At 37.3% G+C, this 25,544-nt stretch overlaps 1 protein-coding gene across 5 annotated transcripts in view; it reads right to left on the bottom strand.

The window, feature by feature from the left end:
• Positions 1 to 25,544, bottom strand: part of LOC127632056 (teneurin-4) — a 292,730-nt gene that overhangs the window by 145,955 nt on the left and 121,231 nt on the right. For 4 of the 5 annotated variants that reach the window (XM_052110531.1, XM_052110527.1, XM_052110528.1 and 1 more), the window contains 3 exons: positions 20,776 to 20,976; positions 11,304 to 11,489; positions 2,893 to 2,919 (listed from right to left, as the gene is read on the bottom strand). In XM_052110531.1, the coding sequence (XP_051966491.1) occupies positions 2,893 to 2,919; positions 11,304 to 11,489; positions 20,776 to 20,976 (414 nt within the window). The remainder of the gene's footprint in view (positions 1 to 2,892; positions 2,920 to 11,303; positions 11,490 to 20,775; positions 20,977 to 25,544) is intronic. The other variant, XM_052110529.1, reaches the window with a different exon arrangement.

Raw genomic sequence — 25,544 nt, 5'->3', positions numbered from 1 at the left:
GACGCTTTGCTTAATGTTCCAAAGTGGCTGGGCTGCCACAGCTGATATATGTAGCACATTTAGCACCATCTGACAAGAGAAGAAACAAATAGGACTTAAGCTAGTCTTTATCTACAAGTTGAAGCCATCAACAAGCCATTAAAAAAATGGCTTTTGTAATTTTAAAATGGCTTAGATCAGCAAATTCTTCTTTAGATAAGACTGAACTGTGAGTTAGAGCTATAGTATTGTCTTGAAACTCTGGTCCTCTTGTAGATTATGTAAGATCATGCACTTGATGTGGACTTGCAGTCTCGTGGTAGGGTGTCCCACATGGAATTTACTGATTCAGAATGGTGCCCATAAGTGTCCAGTTTGCCGAGCCTGCGCTGGTGGGGAATTCACGTCAAACTAATACCCAATAGTTAATGCAAAATGATAGGCAATTCACAAAAGACACACAAAACAACTTTGCCCCCAGCACCAATTTGTGCTTCCATCAAGTATAACGCAGTGCTCAAAAGTAAAAAAAAAAAAAATCCACAAGTGATTACTTGGAAATTTGCCTAGTCTGCAAAGTTTATCTTTTCAATGACAGGTCCGACATCCACCAAAGACATGTTTTTACCTCACTAATGATATTTACAACCTGTCCAACTTTATTAAGAGAAACTGAATTTCTCATATTCATAAATATTTACCTTTGTTCTCCAGCATCCAGACCTCCTGAACTAATTTAAATTCACAATGAATTAATGTATTAAAGCAATTGGCAGGACTTTCAGGACAATTTCTTGCTTGGCAAACTCAAAAAAGTCCCCCATGGTGCTTTTTGCAATGCTTGTCATGTGGAGGACAAAGTGGCACTTGGCACTGGACTTGAGTGCAGCACTGATGCCCTGTAGCTTTATATCATCAAAGCATGAACTTATGAGGACTGCATTTGGGACAATGCTTTCGAATGCAGATTCATGATCCCATTTCCTCCTCTTCTTCCCATTTTTTCCTGTCCTCTCTCCCCTTTTGCATCCATTCAAATCATCCAAATAAATTAAGACTAAGATCTTACCACAAAACAAAATGCTGCACACCATATCTCAGTATCCAGCTGACCTTACATTGATGTAAGGACAACCATTTTGTGATATAAGGCAGACTGTGGCAGTTATATATGTTGCTGAAAAGCAAAGGGTAAGCTTGACCAGTTGACTGCTGGTTAGTCCTGAAATACCCAAACAGACAATCAGCTGCACTGTAGCTGTCTGAAGTAGCAAGACATTTGTAAGGTCTGTTCTGAATGCTTATTAAATAAAAGTATGTGCTCTGCTGGCAGCAGTTCAGCTTAATTGGCAGCCCTTTCAGAGAGAGGCCCCTGCGGTGCATACCCATACATCTGGCTGAAACCGCACCGGAGGGCCACAAATGGCCTCACATGACCTCACAGCTCACGCTAGCCATGCAGCCGCTTTGTACAAGGAAAAAAGCAGGGAAGGAAGGGGTGCACTCACACAGCGGGGAACCTGAGATAAAAAAGAGAAAGTCAAAGAAAGAAAATGAGCAGGTAGGGGTGTGGGTGGCTCGGGGCCCCGGCGTCACCGGTGCATGGCATGCTTTAATTAGAAAGGATGCCGCTTCAGCACCTCTCCAAACCTCCGCCCCTTCTCCAGAACACCCTCCGCTCTGCTACACAGCTAGACTGAGAATCCATTACCCATGCCACTCGTTGGCAAGGTCTGTGACCAGTCGCCAGCACAACGGCCCCACGATCCAGGGGCCCTTCGCACCCCTTGTGAGTTTCACGGTAGGATAACGGTACTTAAGGAGGCGCCCTGGTTCTTGTGCCACCCACTCTATGGTTGTGAAGGTATTTAGTGGGGGTTGACAGATTTGCGTATTGGATGTGGTGTAACTGTGGTGTGATTTAACAAAGACTATGCCGACAAGGTGCAAAGCATGGGATGTATGAAAATATGAGTGCTGCTCTAAGGATGCACTTTTTGAAGGATCCCTTAGGGAGGAAAAAAAAATATTTTTTAATTGTGCTCAAATTTGCTAAATACCAAAGTCTGCATTCAAAAGTGAGAGATTTCAATATGACAGCAACCACACAGTCTTATGACAACTCGTAATAATTTGTACACAACTTTTCTTGTATGAAAAGGAATGATCTTTGTACCCACCAATCAACAAACAGAATTTCAAATCGATACAAAATAGGCATCAAATTTAGGGTATCCTTAAACACTTTATTTTAAGAATGGAAACATCAGTGAACACATTTGGTCAATAATCAATAATTAATATCAATAATCTAGAATATGCATCCCTTGTCTCTTTTGAAACCCCAATGTTTTATTTTTGTATGTGGTACAATAAAACAAAATCATATTAAAATCATGGTTAGGTTAATGTTTGGTGAGGGGGTAAGACTTTATTGTTAGGTTTCAGTTTGGGTTAGGGATTACATAAGAAAAATCCTAATAACTTGTTAAAATCTAATAAAATGCTCATTGGTTCATTTGTTTCTCTGTACTGTATGGGAGTAAATGTCATATGTTTTTGTATGAGGCATATGCACAAGGTATTATTACGACTTGTCATGAGATCAGGTTGGAACTCAAACACTTTTCATCAATTCCCCCCAAACCCAAAATATCTAAGCCATGCCATCACAGTAGTCTTACTGTATGTCACAAATGACTAATGTGTCTATTTGTATTTCTCAGAAGTGATACACAATTTTTGAAACAGAGTTAATACTTCAATAAAACATAACTGAGATCTCCACTAAGTCTCGCTGCGAAAGAGCAACCTCTGAGCAATACAATTTTGCTCTGGGATGGGCTGATGGGAAGAACATGGAAGACAGACTGTGACAGAGGAAGAAAAGATAGGGAAGAAGGAGTGCCATACCTTTCACTACCTTATCCAGATATTGAGCTTTAGGGGGAGATAAAAGACAAGGACATATAAGGGAGGTATTGAACAGTGCTGCTTCCATGACAAGACACAGACAGCAAGAAGCATGGACTGGTTGTTTGAGCCTTCTACATTTACTGAAAAACAGAGTGACTGTACAAGCAATAGCAAGGACAACATCATGCAATACAAGCAACATATCACATCACAGGATGGAAGAGAGTTAAAGGTATTATGTGACAGGGGAACAAGAGAACGAGATGAAAAGAAGTAGATGTAGAGAGAAGTCTCTGTTTATCACCTTATGTACTACAGGAGTAGTTTTTCCGGCAACATTTTCTATGTATGTATAATGCATTATAAAGAAGGTTTTCTTAATACATAAAGTAAATAGGTGGGGTTCAATCCAAATATTTTTATGTGCATTTCGAAATTGCGTATAATAAATCCTGAATGGAAACACTTGATATGCGAATAAACGTTCTAAATTTTCTTAAAATGTAATGTGCTAGGAGGAGGTGGATTTTCTGTTAGTTAAAATGCGCATTAAGGTGATAGAAACAGTTTATTCAAAAAAACTATGGCGTGTTTTGACCATTCGTGTATGTGTTATGAGTGTGCAATAGCTTGATGTGACTAGACCACTGAAAGGTCCGACCTTGGCACAAAATTCTTTGAACATAGTGACTGTCATTTGGAAGTGTTTAACCCACAGCTGTTTGATAAAGTGGGTCCTCACAATCCGCCAGATCAGTTTTGAGAGCGGGCGTGTGGGCATCACAGCTATTTCAGCCCACATTATATCAGATATTACACTTATTCTGCGGTGTCTCGTGGATGCATTTAATAAATGAGATACTTGTTCCAAAAACTTTCCACAAAGGTGGTCATTCAGAGGTCATTCAGCTGGATGGAGATGCGGAACAATTAGTATTTTCTTAAGTTTATTTTCGAAACCTTTTGGATGGAAACCCAGCAATTCATATTGCCTTATAAAAGCCATTGTAAGCCATTATATTTTTGGCAAATAATTCTACAAATAATAATTAGCATATAATGTAATATAATATAATGTATTACAACGAATGATCAGCATGATAGGTTATAACTTATAACTACATTTCTTTTATAGAATTAAAATCATATAAAACATAGAAACAGCAATGACAACAAATATAATACCTGTTCACCAAATCACCCAGAGTTGCATAGCAACTCCCCTTTATTCGCTTAAGAAAATAACATTTTAATAGAAGTTAGCATCTTTAATATTTTAATTATGTATTAAATGTTTAACAAAAGCAATAAGGCACGCATGGCTGCTCTACATTGTAAAACTTATTAAAAGTACTGTGAAAAAACATGGATTGGTACGTATTACAATGCACTGCAGTCTGTGCTGTATTTAACTGTAGTGGTCTCTTATGAAAAGACACAAATAGTGTATTATAAGGCTTTATGGCTTTATATAATGCATTACACATAAATATAGTTTTTGTAAAGTGTTACCAGTATAATTTATTTTAAAACATGCAATAAAAAAATTGCATAAGTAATTCGATATTAGTTATATGTTTCATCTGTGTATAATATGTTAGACTGTGGGCGATGGAAAGGCCATGATCCAATCCAAACATCACCTGTCAAAAATTCTGTACATCACCGTATAAACCTCCATACTTACCACCTTTAACTTTTCACGCTTTATGAGAATGTTTGGTCCCAGCGGTTGGGATACAGTGAGTAGTGCATGTATGAAGGACATCAATAATGCATCAAGAAAATATTGCAGACACAGATAGTGCTCTCGGCCCTAGTAAAAACTAACAGCACACTCTGAATCATACGTTTCTGGAACAGGAAAGTTCATTGCATAAAAATAGAACCAGTATTCTTCGCTTTGTTCTCCTCTGGAGTTTGTGAAGAGCCATTAGCCACTGTAGAGTCTTTTCTTTTTTTAGGGCAGCTGACTGATAAACACAGAGGCTACATCAAAAGTTACTGCTGGAAAACAATACAGTACAAGAGGACTGCGTAAGGTCTTTCAACAGAGCAGCGATGTTGCTGGTGTTTTACACAAGGATAGAGAGGGTGAAACTGAGAATGAATAGAATGTAGAGTCTCCTGGAACAGGACTGTTGATTGTCTTTTCTAATTGTTAACAAAAAGATTAACAGAATTTTCTGAAGAAGAACATGTTCCTGGATCAACATTCAAATTGGTTCTGGAACAGCATTTCAATCAACCAATCAGATTCTAGGTTCAGGTATTGGGTTAGTGTCAGAGTCAGAGTTAGGATTAGGGTCTTGAACAACATTCTTATCACCCAATTATTGTCTTTTGATGTCAGAGGTAGGTTAGATTTAGGTATTTGAAACAGCACAATCAAATGTATTCCTTTAAATATTTGTAAAATAAAGCAAGCAGTCAAGTCAGAGGTTTAGGATTAGATTACAGTAAGTGGTGAGATTAAGGCCAAGGTCAAATTATAAAGGTTATGGTTCCAAACTAGGGTAGACTGAGCTGCTTGTTTCCGAAATGTTAAATAAGCAGTATTAAGCTTTAATTAGGGCCTTGATAATGTCGACACATTCAAAGTTTTCAGCACTTCAATGCAAAGCAAATCTTGTGTTGAGCCTGTTTCTTCTCTGGTAGTGAGGGAATTAAACCTACTGGTACTCCAATGCTTAATTTCTGCCCCTCACAAAACCTATTAAACCTGGTTCAACTGCAGGACAGTTTGCCTCTCCATTAACTTGGGATGCGCGTCATTGTGCGGGGAAAACATAAACCAACAGTAAAATCTACAATGACTCTATTGCTAAGAGCAGAAATTATTGAGCATTATTTGAGCATCCTACACTCATTTGACCATAAATGTACCATTTAAATTATGATAACCTTAGTAGCATAGTTAAAACTGCTAGTGTTACTTCAATTAAACTATGGCAGTTTGGTACTGTTTTAAATGGTCTTTTGGTTAAACTGTATGGCTACCGTAGTGCAAGGGAAATTGAGCCCAAGCTTAAATGTTTTTCATGCAAATTGGTCTCATAGAATCACGTTACTGTGCCTACATTTTTGCAACATTATTTTTACATGGCTCATTTGTTTGTATAGAGGCATTTGTTCAGGTGAAATGAACACTAGAGGTGCTACAGCAACAATTATTTGTATTCTCTTTCAAACAAATCACATGTAAAATGGCAGATTATCAGTTCTTTTCCTTATGACATTTAAACACCCTTACTATTGCACACGACTTGTAAGGCGATACATTTTGAATTTTGGATTACATATACATGTACAAGCTTATTTAGGTGCAATTCATTTCACGGTAGCTCAACTGAGAGATCATTGCACTTGCGATGCAAAGGAACGGGGTATGAGTCGTGAAGAGCATGCGACTTTAGCCCAATTGTGATAGAAGCACCATAAAATAACATGGTTGTTTTTGTAGATGTTGCTGCTGTATATGTGTTTTTTGATCTCTTTGCATAATACTATCGGTTAGGTTAGGTTTAGGGAAAAGATGTAGGTTTTGTAGATTTAAAAGGAATATTCCGGATTCAATACAAGTTAAGCTTAATTAACAACATTTGTGGCATACTACTGAAAACCCCAAAAATTTATTAGGACTTTACCATCCTTTTCTTGAAAAAAAGCAAAATCTGGTTGCTGTAAGGCACTTACAATGGAAGTAGATGAGGCCTATTTTTGAAAGTTAAAATACTGTTTCAAAAGTATAGACCTAAGACAAACACTTTGAATGTAAACATGATTTTAGTGTGATAAAATCAATTACTAACCTTTTCTGTGTCAAGTTATAGTGAATTTTACAACAAACTCTAAAAGCCTAAAATGACTAAAAAAAATGACATTTAAAAAAAACTTGAGCTCAATAGTTACATGAGTTTAAACAAAGGAATTAATGTAAGTGCTTTTATAAAATTATAAGCTTCACATTTCGGCCTTAAAACCTTTAAAAAATTAAAAGTGCCTCACTGTAACATGGATTTTTGCTTTTTTTAAAGAAAAGGAGGGACGAATCGAAACAAATGTTTGTGGTCAACAAAATTAAGCCACAAATGCTATTGATTGAGCCCAGAACATTCCTTTAAAATTCCATAGCGCATTAACCTTAAAAACTCATCTTTTTGGAAGAACATCTAACTTGCTTTTAAGGCTATTTGGTGGACATTTTACCTCTGACGTGACGCAGTACGTGTAAGGAGCCACGTAATATTTTGCAAAAATGTCGCCAAAGTTAAATAATTTTCATGAGACCAGTCTGATTGCTATATTGGACTATTTCCATTGTGAATCATCTTTTATAAAAATCGAAATATATATGGCAAAAAATAAATAGATTAATGAATAAATACATTTACAAATAAAAATGAACTTTCATTCATTATTATTTGGTTGAATATTTTGATTTGTACATACTATGAGTACAATGCTCATGTGCATTACATATGTCTTTCCTGTGAGAAATGTAAAAAAAGTGCATTTCAATTCCCAGCCATAAAGAATGTCTTTCCAGTGACTGCTCTGTTTGTGACAATGCAAATGTTTGTGCTCAAAATGAACAAATGGAAATAAACGAGAGAGAGAGAGCGAGATGATAAGAAAGAAGGGAATGAGAGGGAAGCGATGAGCAGAAATGAAAAGACATCTTAGCACATTCCCACATTAAAATGCATGAAGGCAAGCATCATATCCTTGAGCAAACCTGTTCATGCTATGCAGAGTTGCACACATTCAATTACGCATGCTTCTCTCACACCTCCTCGCCCATTCCTTTCCCCCATCATGACCCCACCCTCACCCGACATTTCACACGCACATACATGGGTCAATGACGTGACGCTCATTGTATTTTATATATTGTTTTGTCCGGAACTATTGTTATCCAAGCAATACATTTTAAAAATGTAATTCATTGAAAATTAATACTCTTATTCTACTATGTTTGCAATTTTCAACTTTTTGTATTTTTTTTTTGTTAGGCATATCTTGCCTAAAAATGAACTTATTTTATCATTTACTTACCTTCAAGTAATTTAAAACCCATGCTAATACAAAAAGAACATTTTAATAAAAATTCCCAAATCTTGATATCAGTTGGTGTTCATTTACATGATAACTTGCATTTTTTTGTGATTAAAAAATGTCACAAAAGATCTCCATAACGTGATCTCATGTAACTGTTTGTATGCTTACATAAAGTGTTGTTTTAGCAAATGTATATTTTCTTGCATTCGCTTAGTCAGTGAAACGTACAATATTTATGTTTTGACAGCATCTATACACATTAATTTATGTATTAACACTTTTAGATATATTCAAATGTTTGTGCATACTCACTGAATCCTTGAATACTGAATTAATGACATTGGTTAAATGTTAAGTTCCATTACATTTATTTAATTGACCTCAATTGAATATGACATTATAATGGTGTCATTCAGTTCAGTGTGATTTCTGCTGCCCTATACAACGTGTTCAAACGATTGTATCACTTTAACAAAGACAAAAAAAATAGTAATAATAAATAAAAAAAACCGCTATAATCATTTAATAATTCATTAAAAATGTCATTTTTATTTTGTTCGCCATGGGATGCAAAAAGAGTTTGAGTACGCTGCGGCTTAAAAGATTATGAACAGATCCAGGTACAAGCCTTTTACTCAAAAATCTCCATCCGCAGGGGGCCTGAGTAGCTCAGCGAGTATTGACGCTGACTCCCACCCCTGGAGTCACGAGTTCGAATCCAGGGTGTGCTGAGTGACTCCAGGCAGGTTGTTAGGTAGTCTCCTAAGCAACCAAATTGGCCCAGTTGCTAGGGAGGGTAGAATCACATGGGGTAACATTCTTGTGGTTGCGATTAGAGGCTCTCACTCTCAAGGGGGCGTGTGGAAAGTTGTGCGTGTATTGCGGAGAGTAGCATGAGCCTCCACATGCTGTGAGTCTCCGCAGTGTCATGCACAGCGAGCAATGTGATAAGATGTGCGGATTGATTGTCTCAGAAGAGGAGGCAACTGATACTTTTCCTCCGCCACCTGGATTGAGAGGAGTAACTGCGCCACCATGAGGACCTATTAAGTAGTGGGAATTGGGCATTCCAAATTGGGAATAAGGGGATAAAAAAAATTATAATAAAATAAATCTCCATCTGCCGTAGCACCGTAACAGACTTAACAGTGAAATGCCACACTGATTTCAAAAGTAAAAAATTGCTTCCTCAAGTAGAATTACAAGTACGACACAGATTTTATGGCAGTGATGTCAAATGCTTGGCTCTCACGTGTCTTTTGATCGACTGAGACATGCCATATTTCATGATGTTTTCGTTTGAATGAGATGTGAGAGTGCTTTAACAAAGTGCATCAGGAGAAGATTTACAGCAATTAATTATTTAAATTCCACTCTCTACCTCATACAAAGATGGTGTATGTCATCAGGGAGCACATCGAATGCGGCACATTGTTGTTTAGACTATATTTATACTGAATTTAGCAATTGTCCTATATAACTTATTGTGATTAAATGTATCTGCCAGTTTAGTTTTGTATGGTTAAGAAATGGTTAGGGGTTGGGATAGGATTAGCGTCTGATATATAAATATATTTATATATTGTATACTGAACAGTATATATTCACTAAGCACTTTATTAGGAACACCTGTACACCTTCTTATTAGTGCAACAACCTAATCAGCCTATCGTCTGGCAGAAGTCCAGTGCATATAAGTATCATGCAGAACTGGGTCAGGAGCTTGAGCAAATATTCACATCAACCATCAGAATGGGGAAAAATATTTTATCTTGATTTTGACCGTAGCATGATTGTTGGTGCCTGACGGGCTGGTTTGAGTATTTCTGTAACTACTGATCTCCTGGGATTCACATCAGTCTCTAGAATTTACTCAGAATGGTGCCAAAAACAAAAAACAGTAAGACTCAGTTCTGCAGATGGAAACGCCCTGCTGATGAGAGAGGTCAACGGAGAATCTCCAGACTCAAATTACAAACAGATGTATTTAGTAGACATATCTAATAAATAATTACAAATATTAATAACATGGATTTGTGGATTCAAATGCATTTATGATGTATTTGTAAATATTTTATGTTGCTAAAGCTGTAAATAGGTTAAAATGTTTTAGACGCTGTCAAAATGTCCGTACTGTATGTTTCAGTGTCTATACAAATGTACAAAAATGTACAGTTACATTTTATGTACAAATAGCTGCCTATAATAATGAAATTAGGCTGGATATAAACGTGTGCCACTGTGAACGGTCTTCTCTCACAGCGCTCATGAACAAGCAATGGGAGTCAAAATGTTCACCAAAAAATGACTGTTGCATGGACTACTTTTTACAATACTTTTGGGTCCTTTTCAGTGAGTCACTAAATTGTCATTGTATTAAAAAAATACAAAAAGTTTGGAACGACATGAGGGTGATTAAATTATAATTTCTGGGTAAACAATCCCATTAAAGGTGCACTCATTAAAAATGTTTTGCACAAAAAATTTATTAATTGTAATTTTGAAATATATGTATCAAATCATGAACATTCACATGAGATGAAGGCTAAAGTCTTATCCGTAACCTATTAAAAGCTGATTTATTTATATTAGGGTCCCCTCATGTGAGCTAACATTTTAGGATCACATGACCAGCTGAATACTACTCGCTTACTCAAATTTACATACTCGAATCTCAATAACCACACTGTTATTGGAAACTCCTAAAATGGCATCAGTAACTAAAAATCATGGGCGGCTGTGGCTCAGGTGGTAGTTGGCCACTAATTGCAGGGTTGGCGGTTCGATTCCCAGCCCACACGACTCCATATGCCTGCTATATATGTGCACACAACAATTGTATTTGAATGTGGCTGCATCCATGTCCCTGGGTATCAGTGTAAGTCCAAGATGACATATTCAAAAATGACTGAGTGCACCTTTAATGTAAAAAAAAACACAGTGAAACTGTCTAGAGACAGTTAAAGTTGAATTCTTCAAAAAAAAAAAAAATTATAAATATTGTCATATAACGTTTGGCATAATCTGATCTTTCAACAGGCAGTAAAGCAATTTTGTTTTAAAAAATTATTTAAATCTGAAAAACTTGTTCACCAGTGTCAGCAAGGCATAGCCATCATCCAGGTTTCCATTTTAATGTCGTGTAAAAAGAAAACAGAGATGAACCTTTTAGACCCACAATACTGTGTATTCAAAAAGGAAACAAATGTATGACACCAACTGCATTTTTAATCTTTGAACTTGGCACATGTGTTTTAAAGTAGGAGAAGACTTCTCCTATATATAATCTTGAACATCCTGATTTGTCATTGACCCACATACGAATGCCCCACACCCCTTCACCTTACCGATGGTGCAATACTCTCCATTCCAGCCCGGGCTGCATTCACACTTTCCATCCTTGCAGGTCCCGTGCTCACTGCAGCGTGGGTGACATGCCCGTTGTTCACACCCGGCGCCCATCCAGCCCTGGTCACAGCGACAGCTGCCTGCCACGCAGATGCCGTGTCCACCACAGTCGGCTGCGCACAGCTCTGTGGGAGACAGAGAAATGAGGTGTGTTGTAAAAGAGTAGATAGGACAAGAAGACGGGTAAAGAGAAAGCAAATCCAGGAGTTATTGTCAGTGATGGGGCAGACACGCTTCACTACCTTGTCTGAATGGCGGGGAAAAGAAATTCTCGCAAACCTCATAAAGGGGGCAATCCCCTTCGGACAATACAAATCTAATAAGACTATTACAAAGCAGGGGTTCTGGGACTGTGGGAGAAGATTTTCTATCGTGTCTCTTCCTTTTTTTGACTCAATCTTTTTTGTGGGGGATTCCTCTTTTTGTGCAGAGGAGAGTAGGCAGAAACACAAGAGAAAAAGAAGGAAAATATATCTGACTTCCTATTGAATTGAATTTTATTGAATTTTAATTTATTTTAAATCAGGTTTACTGCATAGACACTGAGATAAAAGGCTTAGATGTGTCCGCCAAATTTAAGTCAGAAAACTTTATTTTAGAAACATTCCTGTAGTGGATGCAACATCAAGGTAATGGTCCAATTCTCAGGGAACACTGTAAAAAGCTGATTAAAATGTGTTGTGGAAAGTTCTCAAAAAAGTAATTCACGGCCAATTAAGTTTCTAAAATTAGAATCAGTTAACACTTTGCACATTACATTACTTATTACTTTACTTTTAAGTTACTTTCTAAAACATTTTTAACAAAACATTTTTATTTTACTAAACAAATTCAAAAATTTTCCACCTTGTTCATTGACAAACGTAAGTCAAACACTCACCACAACACTTTTATCCCTTACGATGACTTGTTAGAGACTCTCAAGTTGTCACAGAAACTCAAACAATATCATAAAAAATATAAAAGATGAGATGAGCCATGTGTTATACTGTAAATCGGTGGAAAGGTCTAAATTTGTAGAATGCAATCAGAAAATTTGTTTCACTTAGAGGCCAAACTGCAGTGAGTTTTAGTATAAGACATTCCCACAGACACACAAAAACAGATTTTTTTTTAAATGTTTTTCCTCATTAGTTCCTGAAATATATGTACATATAATATAGACAGTGACATATTGAAACTTACAGCTGACAAAACCGATTCAAACTTGCACAAACACAACATCATGTGAAGATCTTGAAATATTCCTCAATCTGTGTGCATGGAAAAACAATGCACAAACGGGCACTCAACACACTGAGTGTGTGTGTGTGTGTGTGTGTGTGTGTGTGTGTGTGTGTGTGTGTGTGTGTGTGTGTGTGTGTGTGTGTGTGTGTGTGTGTGTGTGTGTATGTCCGAGCACTTTGTGTGTACATACACACATCCGACATATAAGCTCATCTAAAGGATTGGGATGCTCCTGAACACCTAATATTTCTATATTTTGTAGTCTAATCAATTAAGTTCCAATGGCTGGTCATTTTTGACCAGGAACACAACAAATGTAACAAAAGGAAGAAAGAAAGAAAGCAAGAAAGAAAGAAAGAAAATGGTCCACATGTTTTGTGTGTGTTTTCAGATACAATATGTGAACAAATTCAAGGAATTTTATTCCAATTGGATAAAGTAATATATATATATATATATATATATATATATATATATATATATATATATATTGTTAGAATATTGTTGTTAGAAATAGTTAGTAAAAATCCTAAAATGTCACCCTGGTCAAAATGATGGAACCACAACATAAGGGTTAAACCATTTTAAAATATAACGTGTTATAGTGCATTTTAGTTAAAAAGATTTACATTACATTAATTCATTACTCTGAAATCATATTACACCCATAACTGAAAATATATACTGTTAATGCACTGCAAGTTGCTTTGGATAAAAGGCCAAATGAATGCAATAAATTTAAACATTAAAGCATAAAGCATTAATGTAGAAGTCCAACAAAACATCAAGAGAATAAATAAACATGATACATATAAATGCCCTCTTCATTGAAGGCAAGGGAGCCCAGCACAGAGGGTAAAACATTGAGTATGTATCATTGTCAAATTAGCCAAACCAATTCACAAAATCCAAAAAGGACTTAGCGAGAAGGTCGCCTATATGCTATTAATGAGTCAATTGTGTTCATGTAGCTCCCTATTTTGTCATTGTTGCAAATTAATTTAGTCTTTTCAGGCACAAACCATAACATGGCATTACCAGATTTAAAAGCTTGAAGAAAAAAATATCCTTCCCTCTTGCTAATTGCAGTACTGGGCCTTTATTAAATTATGTAAATGCCCTTAATTTCACATGCAACATATCAATTAGAGGCATCCTAATGGCATTTCATTCAGAGCTGCTTAAAGTTGTCAAGGAGTCTCATGGTTGTTCATTTCCTCACATTCTTGCGCTACTTTACAGTCCTCATTTTGCCTAATATTTCTGCCTCTCTCTCTTACCACACACACACACACACAAATAATTTGCTTGATTATACAAACATTGTTTTTTCATAAAGGTGTTCCTCAAAGCGATTCCCATAAAGGTAACAGATCAACCAAGTGACAGAATGACACCATCTGTGAATCGTTCCCACAATGCTTCACAGCTGGGCAAAGACACTAAGGGCGTTGCACAAAAATTGGGTGACTCCTGCTTGTGTCATTTAATGGAGGAGGAGAACTAATTGATGCAGATCTTGATTGTGTGCAACAGCTCATTTCAGAACGTGTCGGAGCTGCCAGGCTGCCCACATACTAGAGCTGAAAGCTTTCTTTTTCAATTACCAGCACTGACCAAAAGAATGGAGAAGAAACAAAAGGGACAGAGCGAGAGAGAGGATTTATTCCAAGCCTTTTTATTTTTCACATCAAAGGAGAGGCTTTTTGTCCACTGTGTGGCACTAACAGGGAGTTCCAACAAACAGGCATGAGGTTTTTAAGGTTGGTGATCTATCGGGTTTAAAATAAATAAACAAAACAAAACAGACCTCCCTACCCTAAAACTTAAACCTAAACCTATCTGTTATAAAGAAACCATGATATTTTGTGCAGAGGCGAACCAACATTGAGTGGGGGCCCCAGACAAAATTAATCAATGAGGCCCTTCTAAAATATTTTTTTGTAAATATATCTTTGTTACCTAGAGATATAATTATACAACATACAAAAAGTAGTCAAAACACATCTAACAGAACATAATTTGTTTATTGTTTACAACATTAAAGTACTTAAATGATATGTTGGCTTTAATTAACTTTTTATGTCAACAGGTTCCATAAATTAACTTGTAATTTTTTTGAGTGTACATAAATCTTCATATTAATAATGTATTGTCACCTTAAAAACGCTGCTTACGAGCCTTAGCTACGGCAAATGCTGTCACTATGTCCTCCATATCCAAAGACCTTCGTGTGTTCCGTTCAATGGAAATTAGTGCCAGTGCTGAGAGCCTCTTTTGGTTCATTGTTGACCTGAGGTATGATTTAATCAGCTTTAAAGCTGAAAAACTTCCGTCTAACATTTTACATGCTGTTGCTAAGTGCAACCCCCTAGCTAAACAGTTTTTCAGTAACATATTAACGTTACTTGTAATTAATCTTAAGTGAAACTAAACTGAAATTAACAACGTGGATTGTGTGATTTGTTTTGTACATTTCTTAAAATAGCTACCATTACTTAACAGTCACCTCTGATAACAGATCACTCGAGATAACTTACATGTATTTTATGTAAAGGTGCTTTAAAACGATATGTAACGTTACTACTGTGAAAAATAAATGTGAATTGAATGACGAAACGATTTGTTTGTCATTAATCATCCTTAACGTAAATGTTAAGTCAATTAAGTTAATCATCATCATCTCATTCTCCATCACTTACCGCAGTCATGTTTTCTCTTTTCCCCAACATCTTGTTTTTTTTTCCGCTTCTGGCTGCCAGATGGATATGTCCTCTTCATTTTTAATACACGAATTCATTTTCGGGTACAGACAGTAAAAGAAAGACAGAAACGCGAGTAAGCGCTGCGACAGTTTGAAAAAGGCGCCAGAAGCAGCAAAAGCATACGCAGCCTTGCGCGAGAGGGGGGCCCACTAAGGGGAATGCGGAGGTGTTGCGGCATCACTGCGTGTTATATTAATATGAACATTTCTGATTGTTTAAATGATTGGCCCTCGGGGGCCCCTCAAAATGCGGGGCCCCAGGCAATTGCCTGCCTTGCATGCCCTATTGCAGCGCCTCTGATTTTGTGGTGTGTCAAGGACAGTTTGTGCTGACGTGTCAACTTGCGTTGTCTTTGGTACTTCGCATTCATCAGTTGACGTACCGCGCAATTTGATCGCACTTGAACGATGTTGTAAATGTAGTTGGTTAAGCAAATTTTAAAATGCATAGCTTTAAAAGTCACGTGCTTTCGTAAAAATATTTAGATGTTGGAAGATAGCATTGTGTGAGGAACAGGGTGAAAAGTAAATGTCATTGTTATCGTTGCACATCTTGTGTTCATTTCACAAAAAAACTGACGCTACATGTCTACGTACAACGAAACACATAAAAAAATGTTTTGCTTAAATTTAGGCACAGTAATGCGATTCTTAATGGGCAGGTTGACTATAACAGTTAAGACGTTTAATTTCCTGTGTGTTTTGTTTAAGAGGTTAAATGCATTAGCGTACCGTAGTCCTCTTTGGCCAGGCGATACTCCATCTTAATGAAGACTCTTAATGAAGAGCGCAAGTTCATCATAATTTAGTCATGCTGCCTCTCTAGCTTGAGAAGCCAGGCTTTAAATGGCTATTTCCTGCAAATCCCTCGGATTATTTTATAGGTCAGTCTGTCTGCTCAGTATTAAAGTGAAATTCATAGTCACAGATAGTTGTGTTTTAAAAGTTTGCTGAAGCACAATTGTCATTCGTTCTGTGATCTCTTAAAGCCTTGTTTTAAAATAACAGTACTGCATTACTGTTTTTGAGTACTTATCAATGATAGATATCAATAACAAACTGGCCTCTGTTTCAGAATTGGATAAACATCTTAAACGTTATTTTTGCTCATTAAGGACAACTTGATTGTTGTTGTTTATTTAATTATTTAATCTTGTTTAATTAATTAGTTGTGGCAAATTCTCTTAAAAGATTAATTTTCTAAGATGGTGTCAATAGCATCACAAAACACACACTATTGATCTGAATAAAATCAAGAAATCATACTATCATTATTATTTCTATAAATAATACAAATATTTATCATGTCTAATAAACAATTTAACGCCAATGACATATTAAAATAAACCATGCAAAAAAAACACATTTAAAATTTAAATTAATAATTGAATACAAATGGTTGGAAAATCACTATATGCACATTTAAGAAGATTATATTTACTATGAACATTTGACATTTTTATTTCCAAAATCCAAGTTTTTAACATGAAATTAAGGGACACTATATTAATAAATTATTTAAATTATGAATTATTATTTTGTTTGGATTTTTTGCACACTTGTTTGGCCTTGCACTATTCTTTGACCTGAGAAAACAAAATGAGTAAAAAATAAACACATTACTACCTTTAAATGTCAGAGAAGTGATGTACCAGATGAAGGGGACAATGTTTTTTTTTTCAGGCAATTGACAAATTAAAATATATTTTCTAAAACATGTGTAAAAATATATAAGATCAAACCATGAAATCTTTTTCATAACTGAAAGGTCAGGGGACATGTTTGTCACCATATTTTGATATGGCCTAAATAATGACCCAAAATCTACATTTTTGAATATTAAACTATAATATCTGACAACACTTTTGATAAAAGTTTGGATAATTGGGAAAGGTTCTAGACCATCTACTGGCAAATTGTACGACTAGCTTTACCAACAAGCAAAAATATATACAGTTGAAGTCAGAAGTTTTCTTACGTCTTCGCCAAATACAATTAAACTAAATTTTTCATAATTCCTAACATTAATCATAGAAAGCTTTCTCTGTTTTAGGTCAGTTAGAATCACTACTTTATTTTAAGAATGTGAAATGTCAGAATAATAGTAGAGAGAATGATTTATTTCAGCTTTTATTTCTTTCATCACATTCCCAGTGGGTCAGAAGTTTACATACACTTAGTTAGTATTAGGTAGCATTACCTTTAAATTGTACCTTTTAAGGTAATTGAAAAATATATATATACCTTAATATCTTGGTTCAAACAATTTGGGTAGCCTTTCACAAGCTTCTCACAATAAGTTGTTGGAATTTTGGCCCATTCCTCCAGACATAACTGGTGTAACTGAGTCAAGATTGCAGGCCTTCTTTGCTTGCACACGCTTTTTTAGTTCTGCCCACAAATTTTCTATCGGATTGAGGTCAGGGCTTTGTGATGGCCACTCCAGTACCTTGACTCATTGTCATTGTTTTTGGACAAGCTTTAACTTCCTGGCTGATATCTTGAGATGCTAATCAATATATCCACAAAATGTTCCTTCCATTTGATGCCATCTATTTTGTGAAGTGCACCGGTTCCTCCTACAGCAAAGCACCCCACAACATGATGCTGCCACCCCCATGCTTCAAGGTTGGGATGCTGTACTTCAGCTTGCAAGCCTCACCCTTTTTCCTCCAACCATAACGATAGTCATTATGGCCAAACAGTTCCATTTTTGTTTCATTAGACCAGAGGATATTTCTCAAAAAAGTAAGATCTTTGTCCCCCATGTGTACTTGCAAACTTTAGTCTGGCTTTTTTATGGTGGTTTTGGAGCAGTGGCTTCTTACTGAGCAGCCTTTCAGGCTATGTCGATATAGGATTGTTTAACTGTAGATATAGCTACTTATCTTCCTGTTTCCTCCAGCATCTTCACATGGTCCTTTACGGTTGTTCTGGGATTCATTTGAACTTTTCGCACCAAACTATGTTAATCTCTAGGAGATAGAATATGTCTCCTTCCTGAGAGTTGTGATGGCTGCGTGGACTCATGGTATTTAAACTTACTTACTATTGTTTGTACAGATGAACATGGTACCTTCAGGTTTTTGGAAATTGCTCCCAAGGATGAACAAGACTTGCTGATTTATTTAGATTTTCCCATGATGTCAAGCAAAGAGGCACTGAGTTTGTAGGTAGGCCTAAAAAAATACATCCATTGACTCCAATTAGCCAATTATCAGAAGCAAATTAGCTAATTGCAAAAAGGCTTGACATTATTTTCTGGAATTTTCCAAGCTGCATAAAGGCACAGTTAACTTAGTGTACGTAAACTTCTGGCCCACTGGAATTGTGATATATGCAATTAAAAGTGAAACAATCTGTCTGTAAACAATTATTGGGAAAATTACTTGTGTCATGCACAAAGTAGATGTCTTAAACGACTTGCCAAAACTGAATGAAATCTGTGGAGGGGTTTTAATGATTCAACTTAAGTGTATGTTCTGACTTCAACTGTATATATTTTTTTTAATATTTATGAATGTTTATTACTACTTTTAATAAAAATTGACTAATCATAAAAAGTTTGTGCATCAGCTGGTTTCAAACACCTGCACTAAATTTATAGCTTATTTGTGAGGTTTTTCAAGGTTTCACATTATCAAAAGCACAAGTGCAATGCTCAAGTTCAGTCTAATGTAAGGCGGTTTAATCTTAGGTGAAATTCAAAGCACCATATCCACAGGGTGCTGTAACAGAACCTGGCTCTCTGCCTCCACCATGGGGTGAACAACCCCCACATTCTTTTCACCCCCACCTCCTGATGGAGGACTAACTAGCATGACAGAAACAACTCAAATGCGGAAAGGTCTCTGTGAAAAGGCTGGTCAGGCATGACAGGGAGAGGTGTCGAGGAGAGGGGACTAAATTGTTTTGAAGCCATGCAGAATTTTAACAAAAGGTCTTTTCATGTAGAGATAAAAGAAAGGAAGTGGCACAGTGGTAACTTTATCAATCAACTTTTTAAATGGCTGCTTAATGGATAGTTGAAAATTCTGTCATTATTTACTCCTAATGTTGTTACAAACCGGCATGACTTTCTTTCTTAGCATCAGTCACCATTCACTTTCATACTGAGGTTAAAAAGAAGAAATGGAAGTCAGTGGTCACTGATGAACATTCTGCCTAACATCTTTAAACTACCATTTTATTTCAGCTTTTTTTTTTAATGAACCCATATTAGAGAGAGAGAGACATTGTTCTGTAATCTGACTCATTTTTGTCCCCAGTATAAAAGACAGGATTTAATTGTTTTGATAAAAAAATATAGTTCACAGTAAATATTTTCTTTTGGTGTTCATAGAATGTTCAAAACGTTAAAAATTTCAAATTCAAAACATAGAATTTTGTTTACATTTATGCATTTGGCAGACGCTTTTATCCAAAGCGACTTACAGTGCATTTATTACAGTGACAATCCCCCTGGAGCAACCTGGATGGTCTTGCTCAAGGACACAATGGTGGTGGCTTTGGGGATCGAACCAGCGACCTTCTGATTACCAGTTATGTGCTTTAGTCCACTACGCCACCACCACTCCACCATTTGTTCTACCACTGTTTGGTAGAACAAACAACTCTTGCATTTTATGTTATGTGCTAAAGACACAAAAACAAAGCGTTTACCAAAACACTTAACATAAATTGTTTTCGCTGAATTTTCCCAATAACACAAGCAGAAAACAGTAAGGTAAATAACCTGGAGCATGAAATTACAGACTGACACCTGTAGTCACTGCTGCCATGGCAACAGGTGGCATGGAGATTAGCAACGATTTGCTGCATCAAGTTTCATTTAGACGGTTTACAAGATTTTTACATGAATCGATTCATGCAGAGACATGCATACATATGCGATGAACCACTCACAAAGAGATACATTTAAAGCACAGGTTATGAACTGGTTTCTTTACAATAAAAGGTATCTTTTACTGTATAGTTTGCTCTCACACGCAGATATGTGTTATAATCAAACTGGTTATGAGGTCTTTGTCGAATATTATAATTCAGAAAGAAATGTTTCAGAGAATAAATGGATTGATTTTTGCTATAGTGAAACAAATTGAAAGCTCCATTGCCCATCCACTGTAATTACATGAAAAAAGCAACCAGGATATTTTTCAAAATGTCTCCTTTTGTGTTCCACAGAAGAAAGAAACTCAAACGGGTTGGGAATGAGTAAATGACGGCAGAATTGTATTTGTTGGGTGAACTATTCCATTAATAATACAACTTTAAAGATTTTTATTTTTATAAATGTTATGTTTTTGCCATCTTGCTACTTTCATGTGAAGGTAATATAATAAGTAATAAAATATTATATAAAATAACATAATAAATGTAAAGAATATTGTTGTAACTTTCGGATTCTTCAATGTACTGACCTGTGGAGCAGTCGTGGCCTGTCCAGTTGGGGTCACAGTTACAAGTGCTCGTATCAGCCAAGAAGGTGCCGTGTCCAGAGCACTGTTCCATACAGGATGCACGTGGACTCTCGCATCCAGGATCCCCCCAGCCAACAAAACAGTGGCACTCGCCACGTACACAAACACCTCTTCCTGAGCATGTAGGGTCCAGGCAGTCCACTGCAAGGAAAATACATAAAACACATAGGTAGTATCTAATTTCCACATGTATAATAAATATATACAGACAACTCAGTGTTAAAATGCGTCATCCAAACCCCATTAATTTCCCATCAGACCAAATTAATCATCAAAGACAAATATTCTTCATCAAACTAAAAGAGACACATGTGTCCATGTTAAATCATCATAGTTCTGCTGTTCCTTTTCCATTGAAACTATCACTCAAGCCTTATTCATCCATCCCAGACCAAAAAAAGTTAAAAAAAAGAGAGATTGAGACCAAGAGAGAGAGAGAATTTGAATTTTTAAACCGCTTTATTTTCTAAATACACCAAAGAAGGTGTACACAAAATAGAATACAACAATACTCAGTTCTTCATTCCAAAATAGGTGTAAATATTAAAAAGTCATCAATTAATGTGCAAAGAGACTCTTTACAACACCATTGTGCAACAAAAACTCAAGATTGCTCATTTCTTTGAAAACTACAATCCACCAAAACTCTTTCTTTACCTAAACCATTATAAAAACAAAACCACACCACATGTCCTGCTTTACCTTCAACCTTTTTCTTTCTACTAATATGAATAGCAAGTTTAGCTTGAATCACTAAATAATTTTTCTTTTTGTAATTGAAAATGTTTACCTTGATCCAAAAATAAAACTCTTAAAAGAAAATAAAAAAAACTCAAAAATTGGAAAAAAACATAGGCAGGTAACCTTCTGCCAAACTAATATTGAGCACTGTCAAAAGGTCTTCTCCCAGAACATCCCAGAATAATAATAATAAAACAAATCTACTGGGAGACCATCAATCCCAGGTGCTTGGCAGTTATCGAACCACTTATTAAGAAGCCTGATCAGCTTGATTCTGGAGAAAAAGGCTAATTACAGACCGATTTCAAATCTACCATTTATGTTGGAAATACTAGAAAAGGTAGAGTCCTCCAAACTATGTACATATATACAGTACAGAGCAATTATATATATGAACAGTTTCAGTCAGGATTTATTCCCCATCACAGTACAGAGACTGCACATATCAGAGTTACAAATGACTAATCTTCTCATCTGATCATGGCTGCATTTCTCTTCTAGTGCTTTTAGATCTTAGTGCTCCCTTTGACACGATAGATCTCAACATAATTATGTTGCATTAGTGGATTTGCATTAGCAGGTTTAGGTCCTATTTATCAGACCACTACCACTTTGTATGTGTAAACAAGGAATTGTCAAATCAAACAAAAGTTATGTATGGAGTGCCACAGGGACAGAGACTCTGCTGTTCTCCTTATACATCTCCCAGGTGAGAAAACTGATCCCTGTGGCACTCCATGCTTCACCTGGGGGATGTAATCAGGAATCATGGAATAAGTTTCCACTGTTATGCTGACGATACCCTACTTTATATTTCTTCTAAATCCAACAAAAATTCACAATTCTTATCAATGAAATCAAAGATTGGCCGGCCAGAAATTTTCAACAAAAACAGAAGTACAAATGAATGGAACAAATACCTCTAAAAACAAGCTACTAAAATATAATTTGACTCTTGGTGTATGTATTGTTACATCGTCTTTTACATCAAAGAACTTAGGTGTTATATTTGATACCAATCTGTCCTTTGAAAATGTAATTTCCAATGTATGTAAAAGAGCATTCTTCCACGTCAGAAATATTGGTAAGTTACGACACGTCTCTCTGTTGCTGATGCCAAAAAACTAATTAATATGTTCATGACTAGATTATTGTAATGCATTACTAGGATGTCCAGCAAGTTCAATAAATAAACTTCAATTGGTTCAATATGCAGCTGCCAGTGATGATGACAAACTAAAGCCGATTCTAGTCAGACATCACTTCAGTCTTTTACGATGGACTTCAGTGGAAGAACTGATGCCAACTCCAACTGGAAAACATCAATACTTCATATGCCACTGCCTGAAACTTGGACTTAGGATGGACCCAACCAAACCTCACCGAAATGTCCTGCCGGCGATGCGATGCACCTCATTGATCTCTGCCTGTATCACCTTTGTCTAATGATGGACTACACTCTTTGAAATTAAATACATAGACTATAATCTAATTGCCAACAAAAGCCTTCATCAGCCAACTAACAAAGGACAATGCATCTATGTGAACTTCTGCAGTTAATCCAGGATGGGCTTCACAGTCATTAGTCATTAATCTTACAGTTCAGTTAAAAATCAATTTTAAACACTGAACCTTAACACTTTTGCAATCATAATTAATCAAACTACACAATGACCACTCTAAGACTTTATTGATATTATAGATTCATTTTTTGCTAATGGATGATTTTCTGTAAAGCTGCTTTGAAATAATGTGTTGTGAAAAGTGCTATACAAATAAAAATGACTTGACTTAACTTTACCATTATCCATGCTCATTAATGCTGCATGGAGTTTGCACTTGGACAAATGTCTCACAAGTTTGATATTCACAATCTTTGGGATTTGGACTTTAACATTATTAAAATCAGCCACCTCTCCATATTCACATTTGTACAAATCAGAATAGAACTGTGTAGCTCTTTTTCTGATCTTACTTAGCTCAGTGAGCTCTTGTCCACAGGCTGAGAGAACAGAATGAATATGACAACTTTTACCACTATTTCTCTAGACCAAAGGAAAAGCTTTGATGGGGAGCCCATCTACACTACACATTGAAAGCATGAGCAGACCAGTGCTTCCTGTGCTTTAATACCTAACAGATCATTTAAAAGTTTTTTTTTTTTTTCTTAAGGCCTCACTCACTCCATCCTTGATTTCCTGTGGACTCTATCATGTTGTGTAGTTCCACAATTTCAATCTCTATTGCTTTCACTGATCAGGAAATGTCCTGGGAGACATTAAGTGTCTACTGTTGGCACAGGTACTGTATTTTGACCTTGCCACAATCCCACCATTGTTGTAGTGAGGAATAAGAATTTTTCTTAGACTTAACAACCTTCCAAAATGCACAAAAGACCTCCTTAAAAAATATCTTAAAAAAGAGATACATTAAAACGATAATAGGCACTTCTAGATTTTTTTATTAGCAATGCAATTATTACAAATAAGAACAGAGTGATCAGTAAAACCAACTGGTTTTTATATCACAAGCTTTAACAACCTTTAACGTTTGGTTACGTATGTAACCTCCGTTCCCCGAGGGAGGGAACGACACGTTGTGTCGGAGATGCGACACTAGGGGTCTCTCTTGAGCGCCGATATTCACCTCTGACCTATTGAAAAGGGCCAATGAGAGTTGGCAGTCAGTATTTGCATACCCGCCCCGCATCACGGGTATTTAAGCGGGGCAAATACGGAAGGTTAGTTCAGGATTTTTCTGAGGAGCGGAAATGGTCCGGCCACAACAGTGGCTCAGTTCAGCGACATGGCGGAGGAAAGACACAACGTGTGGTTCCCTCCCTTGGGGAACGGAGGTTACATACGTAACCAAACGTTCCCTTTCTGTCGCTCTCTCCACGTTGTGTCGGAGAAGCGACACTAGGGGACCCATTCCAATCTTGCCATGCGCTGAACCGTGTACGTGAGGCGGGCAGGGATTTCATCCAGTGTCTGTACCTGGCTGCACGTACCCTTCCCCAATGCCCCATAAGAACATCAGAATCCTTCTAGTTACCCTGGGAGGGGAACAAGGCGATGTTTGCCAACATGGGAACGGGCCAGCCTGGCTGGGCCTCTTTTCTCTCTATGTTTCTCGCATAGAGCAATCACGGCCGGGGCCCTTACCTACATATAGGGAAGGGGGTCTTACCCAGACCCTGCAGAGACCACACCTGCCCTTTTTCTTGGGGAGGAAAAGTGATAGACACGTCACATGGCCGTCTTAGGGCTCGTGTGGATAGTAGGCTGCGGTGGTAGATCCAGCCTCGAAAGGGGGGAGTTGCTACAGCACGTGACCGGGGCAGCTGTAACTGCTTAAGGGAGACACGGGGGTCCGCTTGTAAGGGGTCAGAACCGTGGAATTACACACAGGGGGAGTCCGAGCAGGAGGCCTTACCTGTGGAGCACCTATACCAGTACAGGTTAGCCATCAGGGTACCCGCAGTGGCTTGGGTCGGCGAGTTCCTCCGCTGAACCGTGGACCGGAGGGCTGGGGAGGAATCGACCAGGGTCCCGACTCGGAGTGGGCGCCCTGGGAAGAAGGCGCACTACTTTACCTTGACGTCAGGAAAAGGGCGCTGGGGGCAAGCGATCCACCCGGCCTGTCGGTCTACGTGTTACCGAGTTCTACGGGCTCGGACCTGACAAAACACGAGACGCAACCGAATCAACGCGGAGGTTGTAAAACCTTGCGAAGGTGTTGGGTGTTGCCCAACCCGCGGCTCTACAGATGTCTGCTAGGGAGGTGCCCTTGGCCAGTGCCCATGAGGACACAACACCCCTTGTTGAGTGAGCTCGGACCCGCAAGGGTAGGGGCACGGCCTGGGTGTGATAAGCCAGTATGATGGCGTCGACAACCCAGTGGGCGAGCCTCTGTTTGGAGACGGCATTCCCTTTCTGCTATCCCCCAAAGCAGACAAAGAGCTGCTC

This window comes from Xyrauchen texanus, chromosome 38 (genome assembly GCF_025860055.1).
Source record: "Xyrauchen texanus isolate HMW12.3.18 chromosome 38, RBS_HiC_50CHRs, whole genome shotgun sequence".
Classification (NCBI taxonomy): Eukaryota; Metazoa; Chordata; class Actinopteri; order Cypriniformes; family Catostomidae; genus Xyrauchen; species Xyrauchen texanus.
This window is presented reverse-complemented; position numbering and strand designations above follow the sequence as displayed.